Here is a 27,056-nt window from a genome sequence, read left to right on the forward strand (position 1 = left end):
AACATATTTCAATTAATCAAGTCTTAACAAGCTTGATTGCTTAACATGTTGGAAACATTTAATCATGTAAATATCAATCTCAATTAATATATATAAACATGGAAAAGTTCGGGTCACTACAACGTGAATAAGCGGAAAGGGTGATCCGTAAATTAAAATTCTAAACCGTCAAGGTTTCAGCATAACAGTAGGATAAGTTTCAGATAAAGTATGCAACATATAATAAACATTTGTAGCAGATAGATAAGTATGCAAGATGAAAGCAACTTAAGATAACAAGGTAACTTTATTAAATTAAGGAAAGCGTTCACCATCTACAGACGAGATCTGGACCATTACAAGTGCTGACATCCTCTAGACCGCTCCTATTACAATCTTCGGCGTTCGCCTTCGGGGGCCAGTATTTCCCGCTCCGAGGTGAGAAGGCCTTGAAAGCTCTAGTGAGAGAAAGTTTATTGTAGTGAGAGAGTGAGGAGAGGTATGTTGAAATTGGATGACAGAAAGCCTTTAAATAGACTTGAAATTTCCCTGAAAATGGCTGGCAGGCCGTTTGCAGGGGCCGTTTGCCAGGCCAGCCCGTTTGCAGGGGCCGTTTGGTAGGCCGTTTGGCTTGCCTGGTCAGCTGATTTAGCTGGATCGTAACTTAATTTCTTGTCTTTCACCGTTTTCGCTCTAGAATCTTCGTTTTAGCTCCGTTTCTCTTGATTCTTTTTACATCATCTTCGTAATTACTTTATCTACAATTTTAACTGAAAAAGCTATTATTTTGCCGAAAAAGTTTTGAACTTTAATCTTTTTGGGACTCAATATCGGGGGTAAAAATATGACTTTTTAGCCGATATCGGCTACTTAAACCCGTGATTTACGAACTAGAAACTAGACATGGTAATGTCTACAAATATTTGAAACAAAACCTTTTTGATGTCCTACTCAGTTGAAACTTGACATCTCTGATTACAAACAGTTTAATCCTTAGCATTTGCTGTATGCAAACTTTTGGACATTAAACCTTGGTGGTTTATACTGATAAATGTTTACTGATTTTCGGATACCGACTACTGATAAACGATATTGATAACTGATTTTCGATAAACGATTTATGGAAACTGTTTTATGAAACATATGATGAACTATTACTTAAACATGTAGATTCACTCAACTTTATGTTGACCCATTTTGCATGTTTTATCTTAGGTATTAATTGCTTCCGCTGTAGAATATTGTTGTTACATAGAAGTCAAGCCAAGCACTGGGACCATAGTTAACATTCCGTTAGTGTGTTCTGACGGGGTGTTATATTCCCGCAAAAAGATCATCGATGCACCAGTTATTGAAATTATGCCCCCACCATTTATAAACTTTGTTCCAATTATCTTGAGCATGTTTGCAAAAAATAAGAGCATGATCTATTTTCTCAATATCCTCGTCGCATGTAGGATAATGAGTAGATCCTAGATCAATATCTCGTTTTTCTAACTCGATCCGAACATGTAATCCTCTTAATTTGGCCCTCTACACTAAAATACCAAGTTTGCTCGGTATTAAACTGTTACGCATAGTCTCAGCCCCCGGAATCCCTGAACATAAGCTCATGCCATCAACTAGATTATTAAGAGTTTTTGTGGAAAATCTACCTTGATTACCAAGCATCCATTCCCACCCGTCCCTGGAACCTGATGGTGGTTGAAGAGAAGAAATTTCCTCATTCAAATCTACTAATTCAGTCATAGTTCTTCCTCGAATATCTCTGCACCAATTCCATGTCTCAGCTTGAATCTGACCAACACAACGGATCCTTGACCCGTGCATCCTTATCTGTTTCTAGAAGATATAACCTTTTGAACCTGTGATTTAAGGGAGCATCTCCAATCCAAATATTATCCCCAAATTTAATACTACTCCCATCCCCGATTACCCTTTTAAATGAAGCTTTAAAGTCAATTCCCAACTCGTTGAACTTTTGACCATTTTCAACAATTTTTCACCATGTAGTTCCATTTAATGAATTACTAAGATGATATTCACCCTCAATACCCCCGTTATACCCATAAATACTTTTAATAATTTTCACCCAAAAAGCATTTCCCTTTGATTTGAACCTCCGCCACCATTTAACCAAAAGAGCCTGATTTTTCCCCTTGAGAGACCCGATATTCAGCCTGCCCGAATCATAAGAATTAAGAATTAAATCCCATTTAACCCAACACATTTTAGATGTATCCCCCGAGCCGCCCCAAAAAAATTACGTGTGATTTGTTCAAGAGATTTGATAACACACATGGAGGAGCCCGTAAAGTGAGAAATAATACAAGGGTAAGCTACTTAGAATCGATTTGATGAGAGTTAAACGGTCACCAAATGATAACGTCTTCGATCTCCAATCGGAGAGTCTGGATTTAATTTTTTCTACGACGAATGTCCAATCACCGACTTGTTTCATTTTAGACCTGATAGGTAACCCCAAATACATGAATGGTAACTTCGCAACCTTACATCATATTTTTTCTGCCATCAAATTAAGCTCATTTTCCTCTATCCCTAAATCGTACAATGAACTTTTCGAGAAGTTAATTTTGAGTCCCGATAACATATTAAAGCTCTTAAGAAGCATCATAGTGTTTGTTAAGTTTTCTCGACTCTATTCACCGAAATAAATTGTATCGTTCGCGTATTGTAGGTGTGAAAGAAGTACTTCATTACTCCTTTTAAAAGACCTTGTTCAATGGCAAGGTTTGTGAGACGATTGAGCCCTTCCACATCTATAATAAAAAGAAACGGGGACAATGGATCCCCTTGACGGATCCCTTTTTCTAGGTGAAACTCATTAGTAGGGGATCCGTTTAGGAGAATTGACACCGAAGATGTGGTTAGACACGCTGTGATCCACTGAATCTATTTAATGCCAAACTCCATTCGTTTCAAAGTATCAAATAAAAAATCTCATCTAATACAATCGAACGCCTTTTCAAATCTACTTTAAAATAAAGCTTTTTTTTTTTTTTTTTTTTTTTTTTTTTTTTTTTTTTTAGGTTCAAGATTGCTTTATTTGCAATAAGCACCCAATAAAGAGAATCTTCAAAGTCCGTTTGACTAGGGATAAATATTCAACTCTGACAAGTCGATGGAATAGAAACTTTGAAGGAATGGAATAGAAACCGAATATTTTGATATTAACCCCTTCTAATTAATAATTCCGTCTAATCTAATTATATAAGTTTATAGAGTTTATCACAATAAAGTTTATAGCTTAACCCAATGACTATTAGGAATATAAACCTATCCACATTTAATATTCCAAGTTGTTTCGAAAGTTTAGTCGATATATGTATTTCCACCTAACCATCCAAAGACCTCATGATTCTATGAACTTTGATTTGGCTTCATATTTACTTAAATTACTTATCACTTATGATCAATAACTAAATATAAAACTAAAAATATATAGGTGACAACATAAAACATGTGATTAAATTTGCGTTTTGCACTTTTCGACTTTTTTTTATCAAGTGGAAGTTACCCTTCATTTAAACATAAAGCCTCACAACATGTGACACGGTTGGCTGGGGAATGCGCGCCGGGTGATGGATCCTCTAAATTGTTATCTTACAAGATTGAGAATCGGTCTAGGAAAAATTCTTTGAAAGAGACAATCAATGGAAAACTGAAAAGGGCGGGGCCTCGAGGTTGATTGTTGTGGTCGGTTTTGTGTTCTTCGATTCATTTCGTTCCTTGTATTTTCGTGTATTCTACGGTTATTGTTTGATTTATATGTTTGTAAGGTTTCTCTTGGGATGTTAGGGATGCTCGTTTATAGTTAGTTCTTGTTTAGGTTGTTACTTTCTAGGTGCAAGCTTCCCCGTTTTCCCATTGTCCTTTTGTATTCCCGTTGAGGGCGTTTTCCTTTGGCAAACGGCTTCGTTTCTATATGAGTTTTCGTTTTTTCGCCAAAAAAAAAAAAAAAAAAAAAAGCTATGCATTCTATTTAACAAAAAAGAAAAAATACCCATCTTTCCTGAATAACATAAACGTGAAAAATGCTCTCTGTTTACTTAATCTAACAAAAATTTTATTCACGACAAGCTGGAGATGGCAAAATGACCATACCCGATGTGTAAACCTGAAACCTGACACTTTTGAGAAAATTCCGTATCTGGGTATTTGGGTCATGAGTTGGGTATGAGGATGGTTTTAATTAATTTTTGCGGTTTCAGGTATGGGATGGGTTAGATACATACCCGCATATCCGATTTGTATATCCACCCCGTATATTCATATACCCGACCTGAAAGAGATTTCAATTTCATTTTTCATTATTAATAATGATAATAAAATTTGAAAAATAATATTATATACTAAAATTTGGTAATATACTATTATTTGATATTTATATATAAGTATTTAGATTTACTACTCATTTTAATAGCATTTTTGAAACAAAATTGAAATGGTTGAATGGTGAATGAGAATTACTAACAACGGAGAAATTCGATACCTTTGAAAAAATACGATAATTCACGAGAGTAAGTAAATGGGAATCCCCATTAGTTCTTGGAAAAACTCCGATAACCCGACAGTTAGTAAGTAAATGGAGAACCGGCGAGTATGGATTCAAGTTTGGGACAGAGTTTTTTAATCAGGTTCGAGTGTGGGAATACCTAGACCCGACCCAAACCCAATCCAATGTCATCCCTAAGACAGACTTATATTGTAATTTTAGATTGGTTGACTATAGGTAAACATATTACTATTAAACTATAATTTACACCATTTTTGTTCATATACACGATGTATCAACTAAACGTCATGAAAATTATAAGTATGTCTCAACAAACCAAAGTCAAAGATAGATGGCCCTTGGATTCCTCATTTTGAATTTCCATAACACAACCCTAAAATGAGTTGCATTGATAGTGAGAAATAAGAGTCTATATTTTATATATCATTCCGAAAAAATGAAGAAAAGCAAGGACAAAATCCAATTTGTTGACCAAATTAATGAAGGAGAAGTCCCTTTTTCTTGATATTTGTTTCTTTAAATAGCTCAATAATCAATATCAATATAACTTATGAAATAAATACAAGAACCTTAAAAAACGGCTTATCATTCGGTAAAAGCACCCTACCCAACAAGTAATTACTGAAACCTCAAATTGAGTGATTACTTCCATTTCTTCTAATTTCTTTATTCTTAATTCAAAGAATAAAAACCAATTATCATCACTATTTTTCCCCTCATATATAACCACTTATACTTGATGGGTTTTCATTAGTTTGGTCTGCTTATTCTTTTACATTGTTGTTTTAAGGTTTTCAAAGCAAAAAGCATAAATTTTTTTTTTCCCTGTTTTTAAGAAATTTTGTATTAGTGTAATCTTGATCAATTTATATGATAATGGAGAAAGGAGGTGTGATTAATGGTGATCAGAAGATTGAAGAAATCGTGTTGCCAGGGTTTCGGTTTCATCCCACCGATGAGGAACTTGTAGGGTTTTACTTAAAGAAGAAGGTGCAACAAAGACCAATCTCCATTGAAGTCATCAAACCATTAGATATCTATAAACATGATCCATGGGACCTACCAAGTGAGCTTCATTATTCTAGTTTTCATTTTTCTACCTCTCTAGGACTTTTAAACAGCCATGGAGATCATAATAGCTAAATACTCTCCAAACATCATATAATATAATCAACTTTTGAAATAATATATTTTGTTGTTAATCCAAATGTACTTGCATAGACTTGTATTTACATTTTAGTATCTCTTTTAATGAATGATGAGTGTTTTACTCCCGAAATCATAAAATCAAATATACATCTTTACATTTTAGTTTGTCAAAAGAAAAAAAAACGTCTTTCTTTCAAAGTAATACACCAACTTTACAAATTCATCCCAACTTTTACTTTTCTATTTCACAAAAAAACAGTACAAACCTAAGCCTAAAATGTCATTTTTCTCTTACACGATGTTCTAAGTACTACCTATATCTTTTCTAAACTTATTTAATGACAAATATATTTGTGTGTTTTGTTAGAGCTGGCAACCACAGGAGAGAAAGAATGGTACTTTTATTGTCGCAGAGACCGAAAATACCGAAACAGTGCGCGGCCAAACCGTGTGACAGTGTCCGGATTTTGGAAAGCTACCGGTACTGACCGACCTATCTACTCATCGGACGGTTCAAGATGTATTGGTTTGAAGAAGTCGCTCGTGTTTTATAAAGGAAGAGCTGCCAAAGGGTTCAAAACCGACTGGATGATGCACGAGTTTCGGTTGCCTTCCTCTGCTGATCACAATGGTCAACCGAAACGGTTTCTAGATAAAATCGTTATCCCACCCAATGTTAGTTGCTCTCGACAATATCTACTACTCCAAATGTTCATATATATTCAATATAACGGTTGATTTATTAATCACTCGTTATGATAACTTTCTTTTATAAAAATAGCTCATTAAGTAAAGGGCATAATAGACAATTCACAAATATACCTTAAATTAACACAAGTTGAACCAAAGACATGTACTAAGAAATGGGTCAAATGGGTCTAACAGTTTTACAAATGGGTTGAACAGTCCTATTTATATACCTACTTAAACCCAATGTATACTAAGATATTATCATTTGTATTGAATTTTTCAGGAATTATGGGCGATTTGTAGAATATTCAAGAAAACAAACTCAACCGTGCAACGAGCTCTATCTGGTTCATGGGTAGCACCATTATTACACACGAGCCCATCCCCTGTTATTCCCCAACATGACCCGGACTTTTGCCATTTTGACCATAAACCTTTTCGATACGAGCCTTCAAGCCATAAACTTAATAACAACAACCAAACCCCTCCGATTTCCATATCAAGTGATGAAAACGATAACCTCTTTTTGGTGCATGAACCAAATCAAAATACTACCATTGATGCTTCTTCTTTACTAGACAACTCGCAACCATCTATTTTTGGAGATTTTGGTGAAGTTGGGTTTAATTACATTACCAACAATGAACAACAATATTTTAATGATAGCTGTTTCGCATTCGATAGCTGATAGCTGTTTCGCATTCGATAGCATACCATCATCATTACAAGAACTCTCTATTGACTTGATGTTTCAGAGTCCCACAAAGACTGTTTACTTTGAAAACCAGTGGGATTTTATTGACACTAAGAATTGTTTTATGTAACTAATTGATTGTTGATTCTTTCATTGGTATGATTTAGAATAGAAGTCATATTTTAGTAAAGGACAAAGATTGTCTCTGTTTTTTTAGCTTCAAGTGTAAAGTTTCATTATGATTAATAATTTCTTTCAAAATTTACCTTTTTTTTTTTTTTTTTTTTTTACAGTGAAAGAAAAGAATTTATTAAAACACGATAACTTCATTAAAACAATGAATGTTATCGTAAGAGTTACAATACATGAAAAAAGACAACAAAGAGAGATCACATTAAACAAAAGAGTTATTGGCAAAGTAAAAACGGAAAACCCATACGCAAACTTGAGATTTGTCGTCCAAAGACAAACTTTTAGCTTGAAGACCCGAACAACGATTGATCTACATGCAAATTTTCCATTGAATAAGAAGTCGTTTCTAGCCCATCCAAATAAACCAATCCCGGTTGTACCTTCTAAATTGGAAGGAGACCCATGAGCCCACTAAGATACTAGGTCTTCTGATGCAATGACTGAGCTATAATTGGACTGACACTTCACTGAAGAAAAAGTAGGGAAGTCGTTCAATGCCAGTATTATATTTTATTCTTTTTAATTATTATTAATTTCTTTTTTAGTTAATTATTTTATATACTAAATAATTTAGTTTAAAAGTACTACTCCGTTTATATAAACTAAAACATACAGTTTAAAACATCAAAGTTAAATTGAGGGGTGTAATCAAGTAAATAATAATAGGAGTGTATTATAGCAAAATGTTGAGGACTAAATATTAACTTCGTGATAAACTTTGGGCATCAACGGAACTTTAAGAAAAATGTGTACAGTAGTTGGGCTTCCTTTACACATTGGACCTCCAAGTGAAACAGGTCTTCGATGGAAGCTTCAACGGTAACAAATTATCAGTTGTATTTTACCGTTCTAATATCAGTAATCAGATTAAAAGCCAAACTCAACAGATCTATTTATGAATTTAGGACCCACATCAAATGGCTCTTTCCAGCGTCTACACCGCGACTTCGAACACACCGACGCTGATGTAGAGACCCGTCCTAATCCATCTGGACGAAGTCCATATCGATTACAAACGATTCACAATAGTTGATTTCATTGCGAGGTATTTGACCTCTATATGATACATTTTACAAACATTGCATTCGCTTTTAAAAGACAAACTTTCTTTACATCGAAAATTGACGGCATGCATACTATTTCATAATATATCTAACTATAATTGACTTAGTAATAATCTTGATGAACTCAACGACTCGAATGCAACGTCTTTTGAAATATGCCATGAATGACTCCAAGTAATATCTCTAATATGAGTAAATGCACAGCGGAAGATTTCTTTCATACCTGAGAATAAACATGCTTTAAAGTGTCAACCAAAAGGTTGGTGAGTTCATTAGTTTATCATAAATAATCATTTCATAATTTTAATAGACCACAAGAATTTCATTTTCAGTTCTCATAAATATACGTCCCATGCATAGAGACAAAAATCATTCATATGGTGAACACCTAGTAACCGACATTAACAAGATGCATATAAGAATATCCCCTATCATTCCGGGAAATCCTTCGGACATGATAAAAACAACATCGAAGTACTAAAGCATCCGGTACTTTGGATGGGGTTCGTTAGGCCCAATAGATCTATCTTTAGGATTCGCTTCAATTAGTAGATCGGTTTACTAATTCTTAGGTTACCAAGCAAAAGGGGCATATTCGGCTTCGATCATTCACCCATATAATGTAGTTTCAATTACTTGTGTCTATTTCGTAAAACATTTATAAAAATTTCGCATGTATTTTCAGCCCAAAAACATAAAGGGTAAAAAGTCAAATGAAACTCACTGTACTATATTTTGTAGTAAAAATACATATGACGACATTGAACAATGCAGGGTAGGCCTCGGATTCACGAACCTATATCATTTGTATATTTATTAATATTCATAGTTGTAATTGAACACACACACACACACACACACACACACACACATATATATATATATATATATATATATATATATATATATATATATATATATATATATATATATATATATATATATATATATATATTTATGTAACGACCCTAGATTTTCCAACGTTTATTTATTAATAATTGTTATTATTAATATGTGTGATAAAACGAATGTATGTTATTACATTTACATGTTGTCATGATTGCCCGAACTTGACTTTAATTGCCCGAAACGTCTTTGTGACACACGAAACTTGCACGAATAACATTTTCAAGTATTATTTATATTCATGATTAAATTTATTAATCATTTTAATTAACTAAGGTTGTTGGTTAATTACTTGGGCTTTAAATGGATTAATTTGTTAATTAAGTGAACTTGGGCTTTATTAGTGAAATGGACTTATGACTTTGGGCTTACAAGCCCACCCTACCCATTTTAATGGATTAACTAGCCCACTAAGACATGTAAGTAGTAATTAGATCTTGTAACTAGTTGGTTTGAGCATTTGAAATCTAGTTGGCTCTTAATCCCCATGTAAGCTCTCTTATTATCCAACTTTTAAGACCATTACATGCAAGAACCAAGTGAGTAAACTTCTTCCCCCCTTTTTCCTTGACTTGGCCGTAGGTTTTGCCTCATGAGGAGGTGTTTTGGTTTTCAAGTTTTATTAACTTATCTCTAGTATTCTCATTTTACCTCCTCACTTTTCACACACTTAATTTCACTTCACATTTTTTTCTCTCAAGCATCCCTCTCTTTTCTCTCTAATACTTGTAAGCAACTTGATCTTTTTCTTCCTTCTTTTCTTTCTAAAACCGTAGCAAGAACACCCCTTTAATCATCATCATCTTTTGTTACTTGTTCTTGATTATTGTTTAGCTACTTGTCTTTGTTAATTGTTGTTACTTACTTACATGTTACAAGAATAAACTTTCTAGTTTGATTCTTCTCTTATCTTGTATCTTCAAGAACACACAAGAACTTAACTTACTAGTTATGTTCTACATACACTTTCTTAAAAGATTGCAAGTTCATGTGTTACAAATCATACTTGAAAGTCATGTTAGTAAACTTTAAAGTTTACTTTCTTAAAGATCAAACTTTGGTTTGAATCTTTAAAGTATGAACAAACCATGAACTAATTACTTGTTTACTTAGTTTATTTCTTCATATTATACACTTTAATTTCTTATTTGTTGGTTGTGATTGGTCAAATGTTACTAGTTAACTTTGATCTCATAAATCTTGAACTAAATGTAACTTTAAAAGTTCAAGAACATGTAAATGAAACTTTTTAATTATAACTTGGTACACTTATGGTAGATCTAGACTTTTGAGTCTTGGATCTTCAAGATCAAACTAAGAACTATGTTCTACAACTCAAGATCTTGATTTCATAAGTTTACTTCAAGTTTGTAACTTGTTTTTACTTTTAAAGTTCATGTAAGTGTTAGATCTAAGACCTTTATGTAACTTTGGTTCATCAACTTCATACAACTCTTGAGTGAGTTGATCTACATGTCTTAGACTCACACTTGTGTCATAATTGTTAAGATTTAGTTAGTATTACTTTTACATTTCATGTATGTGTTAAATCTAAGACTTTGATGGAACTTTGGTTCATCAAAACACTTGCAACACTTAAGTGAGTTGTGCTTCATGTCTTAGACTTGCACTTGGGTTATGATGGTCAAACCTTGGTCAAGATGATGCAAACACATCAATGAGCTGTACACTTGAAGCTATATGCATCAAGGATGAGAACCATGATGAACATCAAGCACCAAGACCACCGGAACACACTTTTAACTTCCTATTTTCTGTTTACAGCCCTCTGTCCTACTGTTTTTGTAACAGACCAGTAGACCTGGGCAACTGAGACCTTGATTTTCAAATATAACTTTTCGAGTATATAATTTTTCATATAAGACTCGTCTTAATCCGAGTTACGGTTTAGGATTTATGGCCTTCCGATCGTCATTATGTCATTTAACGTTGTGCAGAAATTTCTGACCTACTCGTACTTAGACCGTCGCCACGGTCAAACGAAGACGAGTTTGCTTCTGTAAATTTTACCACACTTAAAGGACTCATATACGGAGCCATGGCCACTGATCTCACCTTATTTCAGTAAGGGTAGAGGCCGTGGTGACTGATCGAAGTCAGCTTTTGTTTTAAACTACTTTCATGAACGAAACCTACTTTACACCTTTTGTTAAATGATGATGATGATGACCCTTAAGACCTTATTTACATACTTTTAAACCTATTAAGACGATTTACTGACTTAGTACTATTTGCCTTAGGTTGAGGACCTTCGGACCGATTACTTGCACACTTTTCCCGAACCGACTTTACGACTACATTATCATTGTGAGTTATAGCATTCCCTTTTTACTTTAATTATTTTGGGAACTGAGAATACATGCGTATTTTACGTTTTACATACTAGGCACGAGTACTTAAACTTATATATGTGTGGGTTATACAACAGCATAAACATTCCCTTTAGCTCGGTAACGTTTAATCATTGGTTTTTGAACCATGAACGCGAATCTTAGATATGGATCCATAGGGTTTGACATCCCCACTCGGGCTAGTAGCGCTAGCATTTAACGAGTGTTTAATACTTCGTAGACATACGCACTTGCCAAGTGTAATTTCAGGGGGTATAAATGTTAAGTTAGTTACCAAGTGCCCACGGTTAACATATACTTTATCATACTGTTTTGAAACGCTCTTTGTAGCACTGAAATCTCGTGGCCTACCTTACTTACTGTTATACTTAAACTATAGCTCACCAACCTTTGTGTTGACATTTTAAAGCATGTTTTTCTCAGGTGCTTGAGATTAGCTTCCGTTGTGTACTAGTCGTGCTGTAGACACCCGCTGCCTAGAGTTGTTATCGCATGAACTACTTTATTTTGCATTCAAACATTAGTACTTTTGAACTATGATTTGTAACGACCGGTGTGGTCACATACACTTATTATTTGCTTCTACTTAGTGAAGCATGCTTTTGGATTGTAAAACATTCGATGTTGGTTTAGACATCAATTTATTAATGAATGCAAACTCTTTTTGAAAACGCATATAGTACTTAACCTTGTAATGATCCTGTTGTTGATGATTCGTACACGATGGTTTTGTACGGGGCATCACATTTGGTATCAGAGCATTGGTTGTAGGGAATTAGGTTGCATTAGTGAGTCTAAGACCGACCCGAGTAGGATTCACTAATAGGACTAATCTACAACTTGCTAGTTTACGTGTTTCTGCTGAACTTACTGCATGCTGCTGCTTGCTTTTACTGCTATATGTCGTATGCTACTACATGATTTCACTACTGTATGATATCACTTGCTTTCGATTGCATGCTACTTCTATACGATTCATTGTTATTACCATGCTATTTACCGTTATACTTGATTTAAACTGTTGGCCTAATACGTGCTTGCTTTATGACTTACTTACATGGAAAATTTATTTTCCTTGTTCAGATGTCGGATGTACCACCTGCTATCGTTTTGGGCAGTTTAGACTCATCAGCCACCCCACCTGCTGCTGCTGCCGATCCACCGATCCCGATACGCACGAGTGACCCCAGCGCTTCATCTTCCGGGACTAACAGCCAGCCGCCTGCACCAGTGGCTACTATTGACGGACACGTGGACCCTACGGAGATTTCAGCTCCGTCTGCTCCCGGACCCTCGGAGTCACAGCCCCGCATCGGTGGTGTTGTGATTCCCGCGGAGTTCGGGGAAGGGCCATTTCGTAACCATATGCGCACACCTTGCCGACGCACTCCCGACGGACGTTTAGTGCCGATTCCGCCAGGCAGACACAGACAGATGTTGGCCGCCTTCGGACTACCAGTTCAGCCACCCGTGTCACCACCACATGATTCGGATGACTCATCTTCCGCCGATTCTTCATCAGATGATTCTTCATCAGACTCCAGTGACGACGAGGACCCTGCTGATATACCTATATAGGCACCCTCCACCCCGCCGAAGAAGCGGTACCGTCCTGATGGCACCGTTATTCCAGGGGTGAATGGAGGTCGTGCTTTCACTGACGCTTTTGGTCGGCGTCGGAGGGTTACTGCCCGTAAACGGCTTGTGTCGTACCCTGCCGACCCACAGATACGTAAGGCACCTCGTTACGTGCTGACTATTTCTGGAGCCGGGACATCTGCACCCCGCTTCGTGCGGTCTGCACCACCCGCTCCACCAGCACCACCCGCTCCACCAGCACCATCCGCTCCACCCGCACCACCTGCACCACCAGCACCACCTGCCCCACCATCTCCCACAGTCGAGGAATTGACAAGGGAGGTGGGAATCCTCCGAGCTCGGGTTACTGAGCTCGAGGAGCAGTTGGCTCAGGTTTTAGACATCCTACACCCACCTTCACCGTAGGACTTTTGTATTAGATTTCATGATGTAATCTAGTTGTAGCTTCTTGTATTATTTATGTATTGTACGGACTTATTCAGATGTATGGAACTTATTATTATTAATGGAACTTTGCGTTATTTAATTCTTGCACGATGTTCTATTTACATTACTGTACGATGATTCTGTGGTATTTGTACCTAAATGCGTTATTTAATAACATGTGATGTGTTGATTCCGTGTTGGTTACTATATACTGTATTATTACTACTTGCATACTGGATTTTGACTTGAGTCAAAAATTTTGTTTATAACATCATGGCTAACGGTCGATCCACACCTACTACTGCTCAAATTGAAGAGATGATCCAAGAACGGGTAGCCGCAGCCCTAGCAGAAAGAAACCTCCAAGCTCCACTGCCACCACCACCGGTTATCCCACCCGTTCGAAATGGGTGTACTTACAAGGAATTCCAGAGCTGCAAACCACATAACTTAAGTGGAACCGAGGGACCGGTTGGTCTCACCAGATGGTTCGAGAAACTTGAATCAGTATTCCGAGTTAGCAACTGTTCGGAGGACTGCAAAACCAAATTTGCTTCTTGCACGCTATCTGACGGCGCGCTCGCGTGGTGGAACACAATGGCACAGGCACAAGGCATTGATGAGGCGTATGCTACGCCATGGGAAGCATTTAAGTGTGCCATGATTGAGGAGTATTGTCCGAGAACCAAAATCCAAAAGATGGAAATGGAATTCATGCAGTTAAAGGCCGTTGGGAACGACCTTGATGGTTACAACAGGAGATTTTTGGAACTAGCCTTGATGTGTCCGACCATGGTCACCCCGAAATTCAATCGTATGGAGAGATACTTCTGGGGACTCCCTAAGTCCATCAAAGGAAACGTCACATCGTCCAAACCACCGAATGTTCCCGAAGCAATGCGCATGTCGCATACTCTCATGAACCAAATCATTATTGATGAGCCGGAGAAGGCTAAGTTTGAAGCTGGTAGTAGCGAAAAGCGAAAGTAGGATAATAACAACAACAACAACAACAACCACAACAACAGGGGGAGAACCTATTACCAGACCCCCGCCAAGAGGCACAACAACGGTGGAAACCCCAACAACAACACCAACTCCAACCCGAACTACAAGGGAACCTTACCACAATGCAAGAGGTGTTACAAACACCACACTGGGTATTGCAATGTTATCTGCTAGAAGTGCCAACGGTCTGGGCATATCAGAAAAGACTGTAAGGTCACCACTTTGAATGGGAAGCCGAATACCAATGGACCTAAAAAGTGCTACGAATGCGGGCAGACGGGCCATTTCAGAAATGCGTGCCCAAACAAGTGAAAAGATGGCGGACCACCGCGCGCTAGAGCTTTCAACGTTAATGCAAGGGACGCACGCGAAAACCCCGACTTGGTGACAGGTATATTCAAAATCAACAATCTTTTAGCTTCTGTCTTGTTTGATACTGGTGCGGATAGAAGTTATGTATGTAGACATTTTTGCGATAAGATTAATTGGTCGTTAGTCCCGTTAAAAGAGAGTATGCTTGTCGAAATCGCCAACGGTAAACTTGAGAAGGTTGACCATGTTAGTCGTGGAGCTATTATCAACATAGCTGGTGCAGATTTCGAAATTGATTTGATACCTATCAAACTGGGAAGTTTTGACGTGATCGTTGGTATGGATTGGTTGAGCAAGATAAGAGCCGATGTCATCTGTGGAGATAAAGCACTTCGCATACCACAAGGAGATGGCGAACCACGGGTTATCTATGGAGAGAGATGTACCTCGAAGTTGAACCTCATTAGTTGCGTGAAAGCATAAAAGATTATGAGGAAGGGACGTTTTGCTGTCCTAGCACATGTGAAAGCGGTAGAAACTGAGGTGAAGAGCGTGAACGACGTTCGAATTGTGAACGAATTTTCCGATGTCTTCCCAGAGGAATTGCATGGATTGCCGCCGCAAAGAGCAGTAGAGTTTCAGATTGATTTAGTGCCAGGAGCTGCACCTGTAGCTCGCGCACCTTATAGACTCGCACCTTCCGAGATGCAAGAATTACAAAGCCAACTACAAGAACTACTTGATCGTGGATTTATCCAACCAAGTTTCTCGCCTTGGGGCACACCTGTGTTGTTTGTGAAGAAGAATAATGGATCCTTTCGTATGTGTATCGACTACCGTGAACTCAACAAATTGACTATCAAGAATCGGTATCCTCTTCCCCGCATTGACGATCTTTTTGACCAACTACAAGGATCGAGCATTTACTCAAAGATCGATTTGCGATCCGGATATCACCAGCTGAGGGTGAAGGAAAGTGACGTGATGAAAACTGCATTTAGAACTCGTTATGGTCATTATGAGTTTCTCGTGATGCCATTCGGATTAACCAATGCACATGCCCTGTTCATGGACCTCTTGATCGTGTCTGCAAGCCGTACTTGGATAAGTTTGTTATCGTCTTCATAGATGATATCCTCATCTACTCTAAGAGCGAAGAAGAGCATGAGCAACACCTCCGACTAGTACTTGAACTCTTGAGACAAGAGCAACTTTACGCCAAATTCTCCAAGTGTGAATTTTGGTTGAAGGAAGTTCAATTTCTGGGTTATCTTGTGAGCGACCAGGGTATCAAAGTTGATCCCGCCAAGATTGAAGCTATCAGCAAGTGGGAGACCTCCACTACTCCGACGCATATTCGCCAATTCCTAGGTCTCGCCGGTTATTACCGAAGGTTCATTGAAGGATTTTCTCTGATTGCGCGTCCTTTGACCGCGCTGACTCACAAGGGCAAGAAGTTCATTTGGGAACCCGCACACGAATCAGCATTCCAAACTTTGAAGAAGAAGTTGACCACCGCACCTATCCTATCACTTCCCGAAGGCAATGACGACTTCGTTGTTTATTGTGATGCATCGAAGAGTGGTTTTGGTTGTGTACTGATGCAACGATCAAGGGTTATTGCCTATGCCTCCCGACAACTGAAGATCCACGAGCGGAACTACACTACGCATGATCTTGAACTTGGAGCCGTTGTCTTTGCGCTTAAATTGTGGAGACATTATTTGTATGGAACTAAGAGTACTATCTTCACCGATCACAAGAGTCTCCAGCACATCTTTGATCAGAAGCAACTGAATATGAGACAGCGTCGATGGATCGAGACGCTCAACGACTACGATTGTGAACTCCGTTATCACCCTGGCAAGGCCAATGTTGTAGCTGACGCTTTAAGGCGAAAGGAGAGGATGGCACCTCTTCGTGTTAGGGCTCTGAACATCACCATCCATTCGAACCTCACCAGCCAGATCAGAGTAGCCCAAGATGAGGCTCTCAAGGAGGAGAATATATCTCATGAACATTTGAACATACTTGTCTCTCGATTCGAGGTTAGGGAGTCTGGACTCCGATGTTATGCCGGAAGAATTTGGGTACCTCTTTATGGAGATCTACGGAACCTTATACTTGATGAAGCACACAAATCGAGATATTCGATTCACCCCGGAGCGGGCAAGATGTACCACGATCTTAAAGAACAGTATTGGTGGCCGAACCTTAAGAAGGACGTTGCGACTTATGTTGGTAAGTGTTTGACTTGCTCGAAGGTTAAAGCCGAGCATCAGAGACCTTCTGGTTTACTTCAACAACCAGAAATCCCACAATGGAAGTGGGAACGGATAACGATGGATTTTATCACCAAGCTGCCGAAGACGGTGGGCGGATACGATACTATTTGGGTTATTTTTGACCGCCTTACCAAATCTGCACACTTCCTAGCGATGAAGGAAACTGATACAATGGAAAGACTTGCTCAATTATACATCAAAGAGGTTGTATCTCGTCATGGTGTACCTTTATCGATCATCTCCGATCGCGATCCCCGTTTTGCCTCTAGATTTTGGCGTTCTTTGCAAGAAGCCATGGGAACTCGTCTTGACATGAGTACTACTTACCATCCACAGACCGACGGGCAAAGTGAACGAACTATTCAGACCTTGGAGGACATGTTACGTGCATGTGTCATTGATTTTGGAAAGGCTTGGGAAAGACATTTGCCACTCGCCGAATTCTCGTACAACAACAGTTATCACTCGAGCATTAATGCTGCACCTTTTGAAGCATTGTATGGCCGTAAGTGCCGATCTCCTATTTGTTGGGCCGATGTAGGCGAAAAGCAAATCACCGGACCCGAGGTAGTCCATGAAACAACGGAGAAGATTGCTCAGATACAAGCGAGACTTAAGACTGCCCGCGATCGTCAGAAGAGTTATGCTGATCTTAAACGTAAAGACTTTGAATTCAACGTGGGCGATCGTGTTATGTTGAAGGTTGCACCTTGGAAAGGTGTGATCCGTTTTGGAAAACGTGGAAAGTTAAACCCACGATACATTGGTCCTTTTGAAGTCTTGGAACGTGTTGGACCCGTTGCATACCGTTTGGACCTACCAGCACAATTGAGCTCAGTTCATCCTACCTTCCATGTGTCAAACTTGAAGAAGTGTCTTGCTGCACCTGAACTTATCATACCACTGGAAGAACTTACAATTGATGACAAACTCCACTTTGTGGAGGAACCTGTTGAAATTATGGATCGTGAGATCAAAACTTTGAAACGCAACAAGATTCCGATTGTATGAGTACGATGGAATGACAAACGAGGACCTGAGTTTACTTGGGAGCGAGAGGATCAAATGATGCGGAAGTATCCTCACCTTTTCCCGACTCCTCCATCTACCTCAGCTTAAATTTCGGGACGAAATTTTATTTAACAGGTGGGTAATGTAACGACCCTGGATTTTCCAACGTTTATTTATTAATAATTGTTATTATTAATATGTGTGATAAAACGAATGTATGTTATTACATTTACATGTTGCCATGATTGCCCGAACTTGACTTTAATTGCCCGAAACGTCTTTGTGACACACGAAACTTGCACGAATAACATTTTCAAGTATTATTTATATTCATGATTAAGTTTTATTAATCATTTTAATTAACTAAGGTTGTTGGTTAATTACTTGGGCTTTAAATGGATTAATTTGTTAATTAAGTGAACTTGGGCTTTATTAGTGAAATGGACTTATGACTTTGGGCTTACAAGCCCACCCTACCCATTTTAATGGATTAACTAACCCACTAAGACATGTAAGTAGTAATTAGATCTTGTAACTAGTTGGTTTGAGCATTTGGAATCTAGTTGGCTCTTAATCCCCATGTAAGCTCTCTTATTATCCAACTTTTAAGACCATTACATGCAAGAACCAAGTGAGTAAACTTCTTCCCCCCTTTTTCCTTGACTTGGCCGTAGGTTTTGCCTCATGAGGAGGTGTTTTGGTTTTCAAATTTTATTAACTTATCTCTGGTATTCTCATTTTACCTCCTCACTTTTCACACACTTAATTTCACTTCACATTTTTTTCTCTCAAGCATCCCTCTCTTTTCTCTCTAATACTTGTAAGCAACTTGGATCTTTTTCTTCCTTCTTTTCTTTCTAAAACCGTAGCAAGAACACCCCTTTAATCATCATCATCTTTTGTTACTTGTTCTTGATTATTGTTTAGCTACTTGTCTTTGTTAATTGTTGTTACTTACTTACATGTTACAAGAATAAACTTTCTAGTTTGATTCTTCTCTTATCTTGTATCTTCAAGAACACACAAGAACTTAACTTACTAGTTATGTTCTACATACACTTTCTTAAAAGATTGCAAGTTCATGTGTTACAAATCATACTTGAAAGTCATGTTAGTAAACTTTAAAGTTTACTTTCTTAAAGATCAAACTTTGGTTTGAATCTTTAAAGTATGAACAAACCATGAACTAATTACTTGTTTACTTAGTTTATTTCTTCATATTATACACTTTAATTTCTTGTTTGTTGGTTGTGATTGGTCAAATGTTACTAGTTAACTTTGATCTCATAAATCTTGAACTAAAAGTAACTTTAAAAGTTCAAGAACATGTAAATGAAACTTTTTAATTATAACTTGGTACACTTATGGTAGATCTAGACTTTTGAGTCTTGGATCTTCAAGATCAAACTAAGAACTATGTTCTACAACTCAAGATCTTGATTTCATAAGTTTACTTCAAGTTTGTAACTTGTTTTTACTTTTAAAGTTCATGTAAGTGTTAGATCTAAGACCTTTATGTAACTTTGGTTCATCAACTTCATACAACTCTTGAGTGAGTTGATCTACATGTCTTAGACTCACACTTGTGTCATAATTGTCAAGATTTAGTTAGTATTACTTTTACATTTCATGTATGTGTTAAATCTAAGACTTTGATGGAACTTTGGTTCATCAAAACACTTGCAACACTTAAGTGAGTTGTGCTTCATGTCTTAGACTTGCACTTGGGTTATGATGGTCAAACCTTGGTCAAGATGATGCAAACACATCAATGAGTTGTACACTTGAAGCTATATGCATCAAGGATGAGAACCATGATGAACATCAAGCACCAAGACCACCGGAACACACTTTTAACTTCCTATTTTCTGTTTACAGCCCTCTGTCCTACTGTTTTTGTAACAGACCAGTAGACCTGGGCAACTGAGACCTTGATTTTCAAATATATCTTTTCGAGTAGATAATTTTTCATATAAGACTCGTCTTAATCCGAGTTACGGTTTAGGATTTATGGCCTTCCGATCGTCATTATGTCCTTTAACGTTGTGCAGAAATTTCTGACCTACTCGCACTTAGACCGTCGCCACGGTCAAACGAAGACGAGTTTGCTTCTGTAAATTTTACCACACTTAAAGGACTCATATACAGAGCCATGGCCACTGGTCTCACCTTATTTCAGTAAGGGTAGAGGCCGTGGTGACTGATCGAAGTCAGCTTTTGTTTTAAACTACTTTCATGAACGAAACCTACTTTACACCTTTTGCTAAATGATGATGATGATGACCCTTAAGACCTTATTTACATACTTTTAAACCTATTAAGACGATTTACTGACTTAGTACTATTTGTCTTAGGTTGAGGACCTTCGGACCGATTACTTGCACACTTTTCCTGAACCGACTTTACGACTACATTATCATTGTGAGTTATAGCATTCCCTTTTTACTTTAATTATTTTGGGAACTGAGAATACATGCGCATTTACGTTTTACTTACTAGGCACGAGTACTTAAACTTATATATGTGTGGGTTATACAACGGCATAAACATTCCCTTTAGCTCGGTAACGTTTAATCATTGGTTTTTGAACCATGAACGCGAATCTTAGATATGGATCCATAGGGTTTGACATCCCCACTCGGGCTAGTAGCGCTAGCATTTAACGAGTGTTTAATACTTCGTAGACATACGCACTTGCCAAGTGTACTTTCAGGGGGTATAAACGTTAAGTTAGTTACCAAGTGCCCACGGTTAACATATACTTTATCATACTGTTTTGAAACGCTCTTTGTAGCACTGAAATCTCGTGGCCTACCTTACTTACTGTTATAATTAAACTATAGCTCACCAACCTTTGTGTTGACGTTTTAAAGCATGTTTTTTTCAGGTGCTTGAGGTTAGCTTCCGCTGTGTACTAGTCGTGCTGTAGACACCCGCTGCCTAGAGTTGTTATCGCATGAACTACTTTATTTTGCATTCAAACATTAGTACTTTTGAACTATGACTTGTAACGACCGTTGTGGTCACATACACTTATTATTTGCTTCTACTTAGTGAAGCATGCTTTTGGATTGTAAAACATTCGATGTTGGTTTAGACATCACTTTATTAATGAATGCAAACTCTTTTTGAAAACGCATATAGTACTTAACCTTGTAATGATCCTGTTGTTGATGATTCGTGCACGATGGTTTTGTACGGGGCATCACAATATATATATATATATATATATGTCTTATATGTTCATTTTGTATATATATATATAAAAATATTAAGTTTCTGTTATGTTATATGTGTTAATATATATATTTATGTATGTACTTAATTTGTTTATCAAAACAGTAGTTCTATTATACTAAATTAGTATTAGTAAAAATAAATAATGATAATAACATTAACAATATACATATGTTAATAATAACCCTATTAGTAATAATAACAATGATATTAATAATAGTACGTGTAACAATATTAATTTTACTGTTTATGGTAGTTATGATATTAGTGATTTACTAATAATAATAATAATAATAATAATAATAACTTTGTTAAAAATGATAATATTAATAAAGATATTGTTAATAATGATACTTTTATTTAATGATAATAATAATAATACTAACATTTACAAAAGTGATACTAATACTAATATTAATGATAGTAAAACTAGTTTGCGTTATTTTTATAGTAATGATAATAATTATAATCCTAATCATAATAATACCTATATAAATTTTAATATTACAAATAATAACACTAATAATACTTAATGATGTTGCTTAATAACGAAAGTGATGATAATATAAATCATATTGTTAATGTTAACCTAATAATACCAATAACTAATAAATATAACAATAATAATACAATAACAATAACAATAACCATAACAATAACAATAACAATAATAATATTATTAATAATAATATTAAAAATGATAATAATAATAATAATAATAATAATAATAATAATAATAATAATAATAATAATAATAATAATAATAATAATAATAATAATAATAACAATAAAAATCTACCTTTAAATGCTCTCCCAAAAAGAAGACCCCGCCCGGGCTCGAACCCGAGACCCCTCGCATACCCGACACAACACTAAACCATTCAAGTTACGCTGTCTTTCCTGATTAATCTTCTACCCCGTTTATATTTAAACTTAATTATAGTTCTGTCTAATCCTTCCATCTTCTTCATCACTCGACAGAAAACATTCCCCATGGTTATAACAATAAATAATAAACTTGATTTAGGATTTATAACAAAACAGAAATGGTTTGGGATGTTTTGAATTTAACAGAAATTAATTAAAGTAACAACAGCAGTTTCGATGAACACTATACAAACTCAAACATCAACATCGATTTTTAGATTGTTTTGGATTTAAATTTCTACACGAATTAAGTTGAAAACACTTCCTAGAAACTTTATCCACCATTAATTTAACTTAAATCATAAATACGAATTCGAATTTCATTGAAGAACAATGGTTGACTTTTTAAACTCAAAACTTTGACTTCGAAATTCTCAATCAATAAAAACGAATTGGAACTTGCTATTTTGCAGAAAGATGGAGTAAAATAATCCTAACAAAATTGCATTTTTAGTTTTTGAAAATGTTTACGAAATCGAGTTAATGTATAAAGGATAGCAATAACAGAGGTACCGTTTTATGTCTTTCTTTCTTTTCTGTTTTATACAGCAGGTAAAGGAGGTTTAATTGTGATTGTGAATGATATTGTTGGTGAATATTTTCCAGGGCTTTTCTAATACCGTGAGTAACTGCATTACTTTATAGCAATTAAACTCGACAAGGGAAATGATATAGACCTTCAACTGAATTTGGATTGTTTTGAGATTCTGATTTCAATTGGTAACGATATCAGACAAGGAGGACAGCAATATATTCGAGCAGGTGAGGAAAAAATGAAAAAGGTAAAGTGTGATCACGATGGGTAATTGATTCGTACGTTATTTGATATATATAACAATTCTGATTCTGATTTATATCTGAATTATTATATCTTGGTAATACAGTTATTAATATGATATGTTTAAATAAAATACTGTTAATTTATTAATATTACTAAAAATAAAGATATTAATATTTATAATAATAATAATAATGATCTTAATAATAACATTAAAATAATATAATATTAATAATAATAATGATATCATTAATAATGATATAAAAAGAAGTGAAAAACTATAACTAATATCTTTAGTAAGTTATTAGAATCTTAATTTTTATAATAATAATAAAATAATCATGATAAAACTAATAATAAGGATATTAATAACGGTGACATTGATATCAGTAATAATATTATAATTTAAATGTATCATATTTCAATCTATATATTTCATATATATAGCAACATTAATAATACTAATATAAATATAAATATTTATAATGCAAGTAATAAAAATATTAATATGACAACTATAATTTATCTCGTAATAAAATTTGATATATTAATCCTTCATATTATTAATTCTGTAACACTTATTTTATATAATAACATATTTGAATATTTAATATTATATATAATATTAATTATGTATAGAAGTCATATATGTACATATATAGATTCATTATAATAATAGCTTAATTATTTGTATTTTATATTACATTTTCAATTCATATGATTAAATTGTATTTTATTAATTTAATTTAATATATATACTTATATTTATATTTATATAGGTATTTATATATATTCACACTTATTTACAATAATTGCTCGTGAATCGTCGGGAGCAGTCGAAAGTCAAATGCATTCATGAAAAATAGTTCAAAGTTTTTGAGATTCAGTTTAACAGACTTTGCTTATCGTGTCGGAATCATATAAAGTTTAAGTTTAAATTTGGTCGGAAATTCCCGGGTCGTCACAGCTGAACCGACGCCAGGGAGGTGTCAACCGACCGTCAATCACAACCGATGTCAACGCCAACACCAGAAGTGACGACACTTTCGCTAGACACCCAAAATATGCTATTAGTGAAATTTTTAACAAATTTGAAGCAAGACCTACTCCCTCCTATCTCAAAAATAATTGAACAACTCAACCTATCCTTGGATGGTTTATAACTAACGTAAGATGTTATCACAAGTTTTGTTTTATTTCAAAATTTAGCAGAAAAGAAAGAAAGGGAGGCAGACTAATGAAAAAGGTGCCATGTAAGCACACAATTCTAAAAAAGGTATTATATTTTCTTTCGCTAGAGATTCGGAAACAATGATAAGTTGTTTCGATACTTATAATTATACAGAATTTTAGCAGTATTATCATTCTACATGTATTAAAAAACGAAACTTTAACGAAGCCAATCGTAATATCTGGGACTTATTAATTAATAAGACGACCCTGTTACATAACCCAAATCAGCACATACGATAATGTGTTGAATTGTAGATAATAAGTAGGAGATTGGAATTTATAAAAAAGCTACTTTCAAATTAAATACAACATGAATCTGAAAGTAAGTTCAATAAAACATAGGCAAACAAAAACCGATAAAGGTAACAAAGTTTAATTGTCGACAAAGTAGTAGAGGTACCAAAACATAAAACAGTCCACTTACGCTAACGCAGATTCAAAATCTTGACAACAAAATGAGTGAGTTGCAGATTATATCTAAGCCTTGGTCTTTTCTTTTGCCTTTTGGATCTTCAAGACCTTCTTCACAATCTTTTGTTCTTCAACCAAAAAGGCCCTTATGATCCTAATCAGAAACCCAACAAACAGTTTGCTAAATATACGACCCGAAAAATAAATCAAAGCCAACAAGAAAAAGTACATATTTATGCAAAATAAATATAGCATACCTTTCCCTTACGGCACCTGCAGAAAGGACACCACCATAAGCACGATTAACAGTTCTCCTGTTACGTGATAATCTTGACCTCCTGTATTCAGCAGGTCTCAAGTGAGGAATCTGCACAAATCACAAAACATAATATATGAGAGACCTTAAAAATATGATGGCACTAGTTTAAGTACAAATATTCATGCAACTAAGTGCAAAAGAATATCATCTAAAGAATAACAGACGCTTAATGATATAAAAAAACCACTTCTTTCATATGAATATCATCTAAAGAAGCTGTTTGAAAATGATAATATATTTAACATGAACTTTCATTTTTCCATGTGAAAATTGATCTATAAACAGAGCGCAACCTGGAGAAGATGTTGATAAATATAGATCCTATATGATATAAAATGATTGAAAATTTGACATAAGTAGGCATAATAGAGCATAGTCGAAACAGTTGAGTTTATAAGAGCATAAACACAAAAATAAAGATATAAAATTCCAACTCTGAATATAATCACTTGCACTTAAGGTTGTTTGGAGAAGAGACCAAATAGTTGACAAATCAATATATAGGATAACAATTGTGAATCATACTACAAGTATAATATCATTACTATCAATAACTACGGCATAATTTAATCGTATTAAAAACTACTGTATAATTTACAATAGCATAAATGATTAAATTCAAATCACTTGACTCTTATCAGATGATCTCATATCCAATTATCTCATATACGAATCATTTTCATCACACATTCAATACTACTCCGTAATTAATTACTACCTCCGTCTCATTCCAATAGTCCACGGACAAAAAACACGCAGTTTTAGAAAATCCCACTAACTTCATTTCTCCACCAATGAAATATCTTCTCTCTCCAAATCCACCAATGAAATATCATCTTTCCTTTCTATTTATGGAAGTGGACTATCAGAATGGGACAACCCAAAATGGAATACTAGCCTATTGGAATGAGACGGAGGTAGTAACTTACAGTTATATTCTATGAAAAAATGCATCATACTATTACTATTCTTATGTATCAATTTACTTTTATAAACATAACCTAATCAATAATAATGTACATTTTTCTACAAATAAACACTTCAAAAGTAGTACAATTTTAATAATTACAAAAACCTCATAACCTCAAATCATTAACAGATAAGTACAATTTCTATGCAAATCTAACAAACAACAATTAGCCAATCCTATCATTGTTTCAATCCAGTAAAGCTTATATGTATATTATAACAGTACATATATACACAAATACATACATTTATATAAATATACATACAAAAACAGTAATCATACCCCTTGGATTCTCTTGCCAGTAACTGGACATTTAGGTCCACTTGCCCTCTTCTTTGTAGTCTGATACACCAACTTACCACCTATCAAATCAAACACACATACATTCAATTAACTAGCTTCCTGTAACAAATCAACAAATCATAAACCCTAATTTATAAAATGCAAAATCACAGATAGAATTAAATTACCAGGGGTTTTAACAACCCGATGTTGGTTTGATTTGGTGGCATAACTGTGGCGTTTACGGTACGTCAATCGTTGCACCATTTTTACTCTCAATCTCTCGACTGATTCAATGTTATTGAATAGAGGCTGGAGAAGAAGGAATATAGAAGAATGATAAGGATATTATATATATGTGTACAGCGTGCCCTAGTTTGTAACGTTACTTTGGGCCTGCATTTTCTGTTGGGCTTGTATTTCATCAACGGCCCATCCAAATATGTTAAAATAGAATAAAAATCATTATTCATTACGTTATTAATATTAACTTAATTAATATTAATATTAATATTAATATTAATATTAATAATAAATATTTCGAAAGTTAATCAGTAGTTTGGATTTTCAGTTGTAATCACTATTTGGTATTGTTGAGTTTTAACTAGTGGTGATATATATATGAGGTACAATTTTTATTAACCGCACGAGACACACTTAATTATAAATAGCCCA

At 35.3% G+C, this 27,056-nt stretch overlaps 2 protein-coding genes across 2 annotated transcripts; one reads left to right on the forward strand and one right to left on the reverse strand.

Annotated features, from left to right (window-relative positions):
* Positions 1–5,392: 5,392 nt before the first annotated feature.
* LOC139901354 (protein FEZ-like) lies at positions 5,393–7,647 on the forward strand. Its single transcript, XM_071884079.1, has 4 exons — positions 5,393–5,582; positions 6,033–6,340; positions 6,639–6,966; positions 7,343–7,647. Exons 1-4 carry the CDS (start codon positions 5,393–5,395, stop codon positions 7,645–7,647), a joined length of 1,131 nt encoding a protein of 376 aa, XP_071740180.1.
* A 17,071-nt stretch (positions 7,648–24,718) lies between these two features.
* Positions 24,719–26,691, reverse strand: LOC139897704 (large ribosomal subunit protein eL34-like). The gene is made up of 4 exons (XM_071880398.1): positions 26,570–26,691; positions 26,382–26,461; positions 25,068–25,177; positions 24,719–24,964 (listed from the first exon to the last, which is right to left on the reverse strand). Exons 1-4 carry the CDS (start codon positions 26,646–26,648, stop codon positions 24,877–24,879), a joined length of 357 nt encoding a protein of 118 aa, XP_071736499.1. The 5' UTR covers positions 26,649–26,691; the 3' UTR covers positions 24,719–24,876.
* Between the last annotated feature and the right edge of the window lie 365 nt (positions 26,692–27,056).

This window comes from Rutidosis leptorrhynchoides, chromosome 3 (assembly GCF_046630445.1).
Source record: "Rutidosis leptorrhynchoides isolate AG116_Rl617_1_P2 chromosome 3, CSIRO_AGI_Rlap_v1, whole genome shotgun sequence".
In the NCBI taxonomy this organism is placed as follows: Eukaryota; Viridiplantae; Streptophyta; class Magnoliopsida; order Asterales; family Asteraceae; genus Rutidosis; species Rutidosis leptorrhynchoides.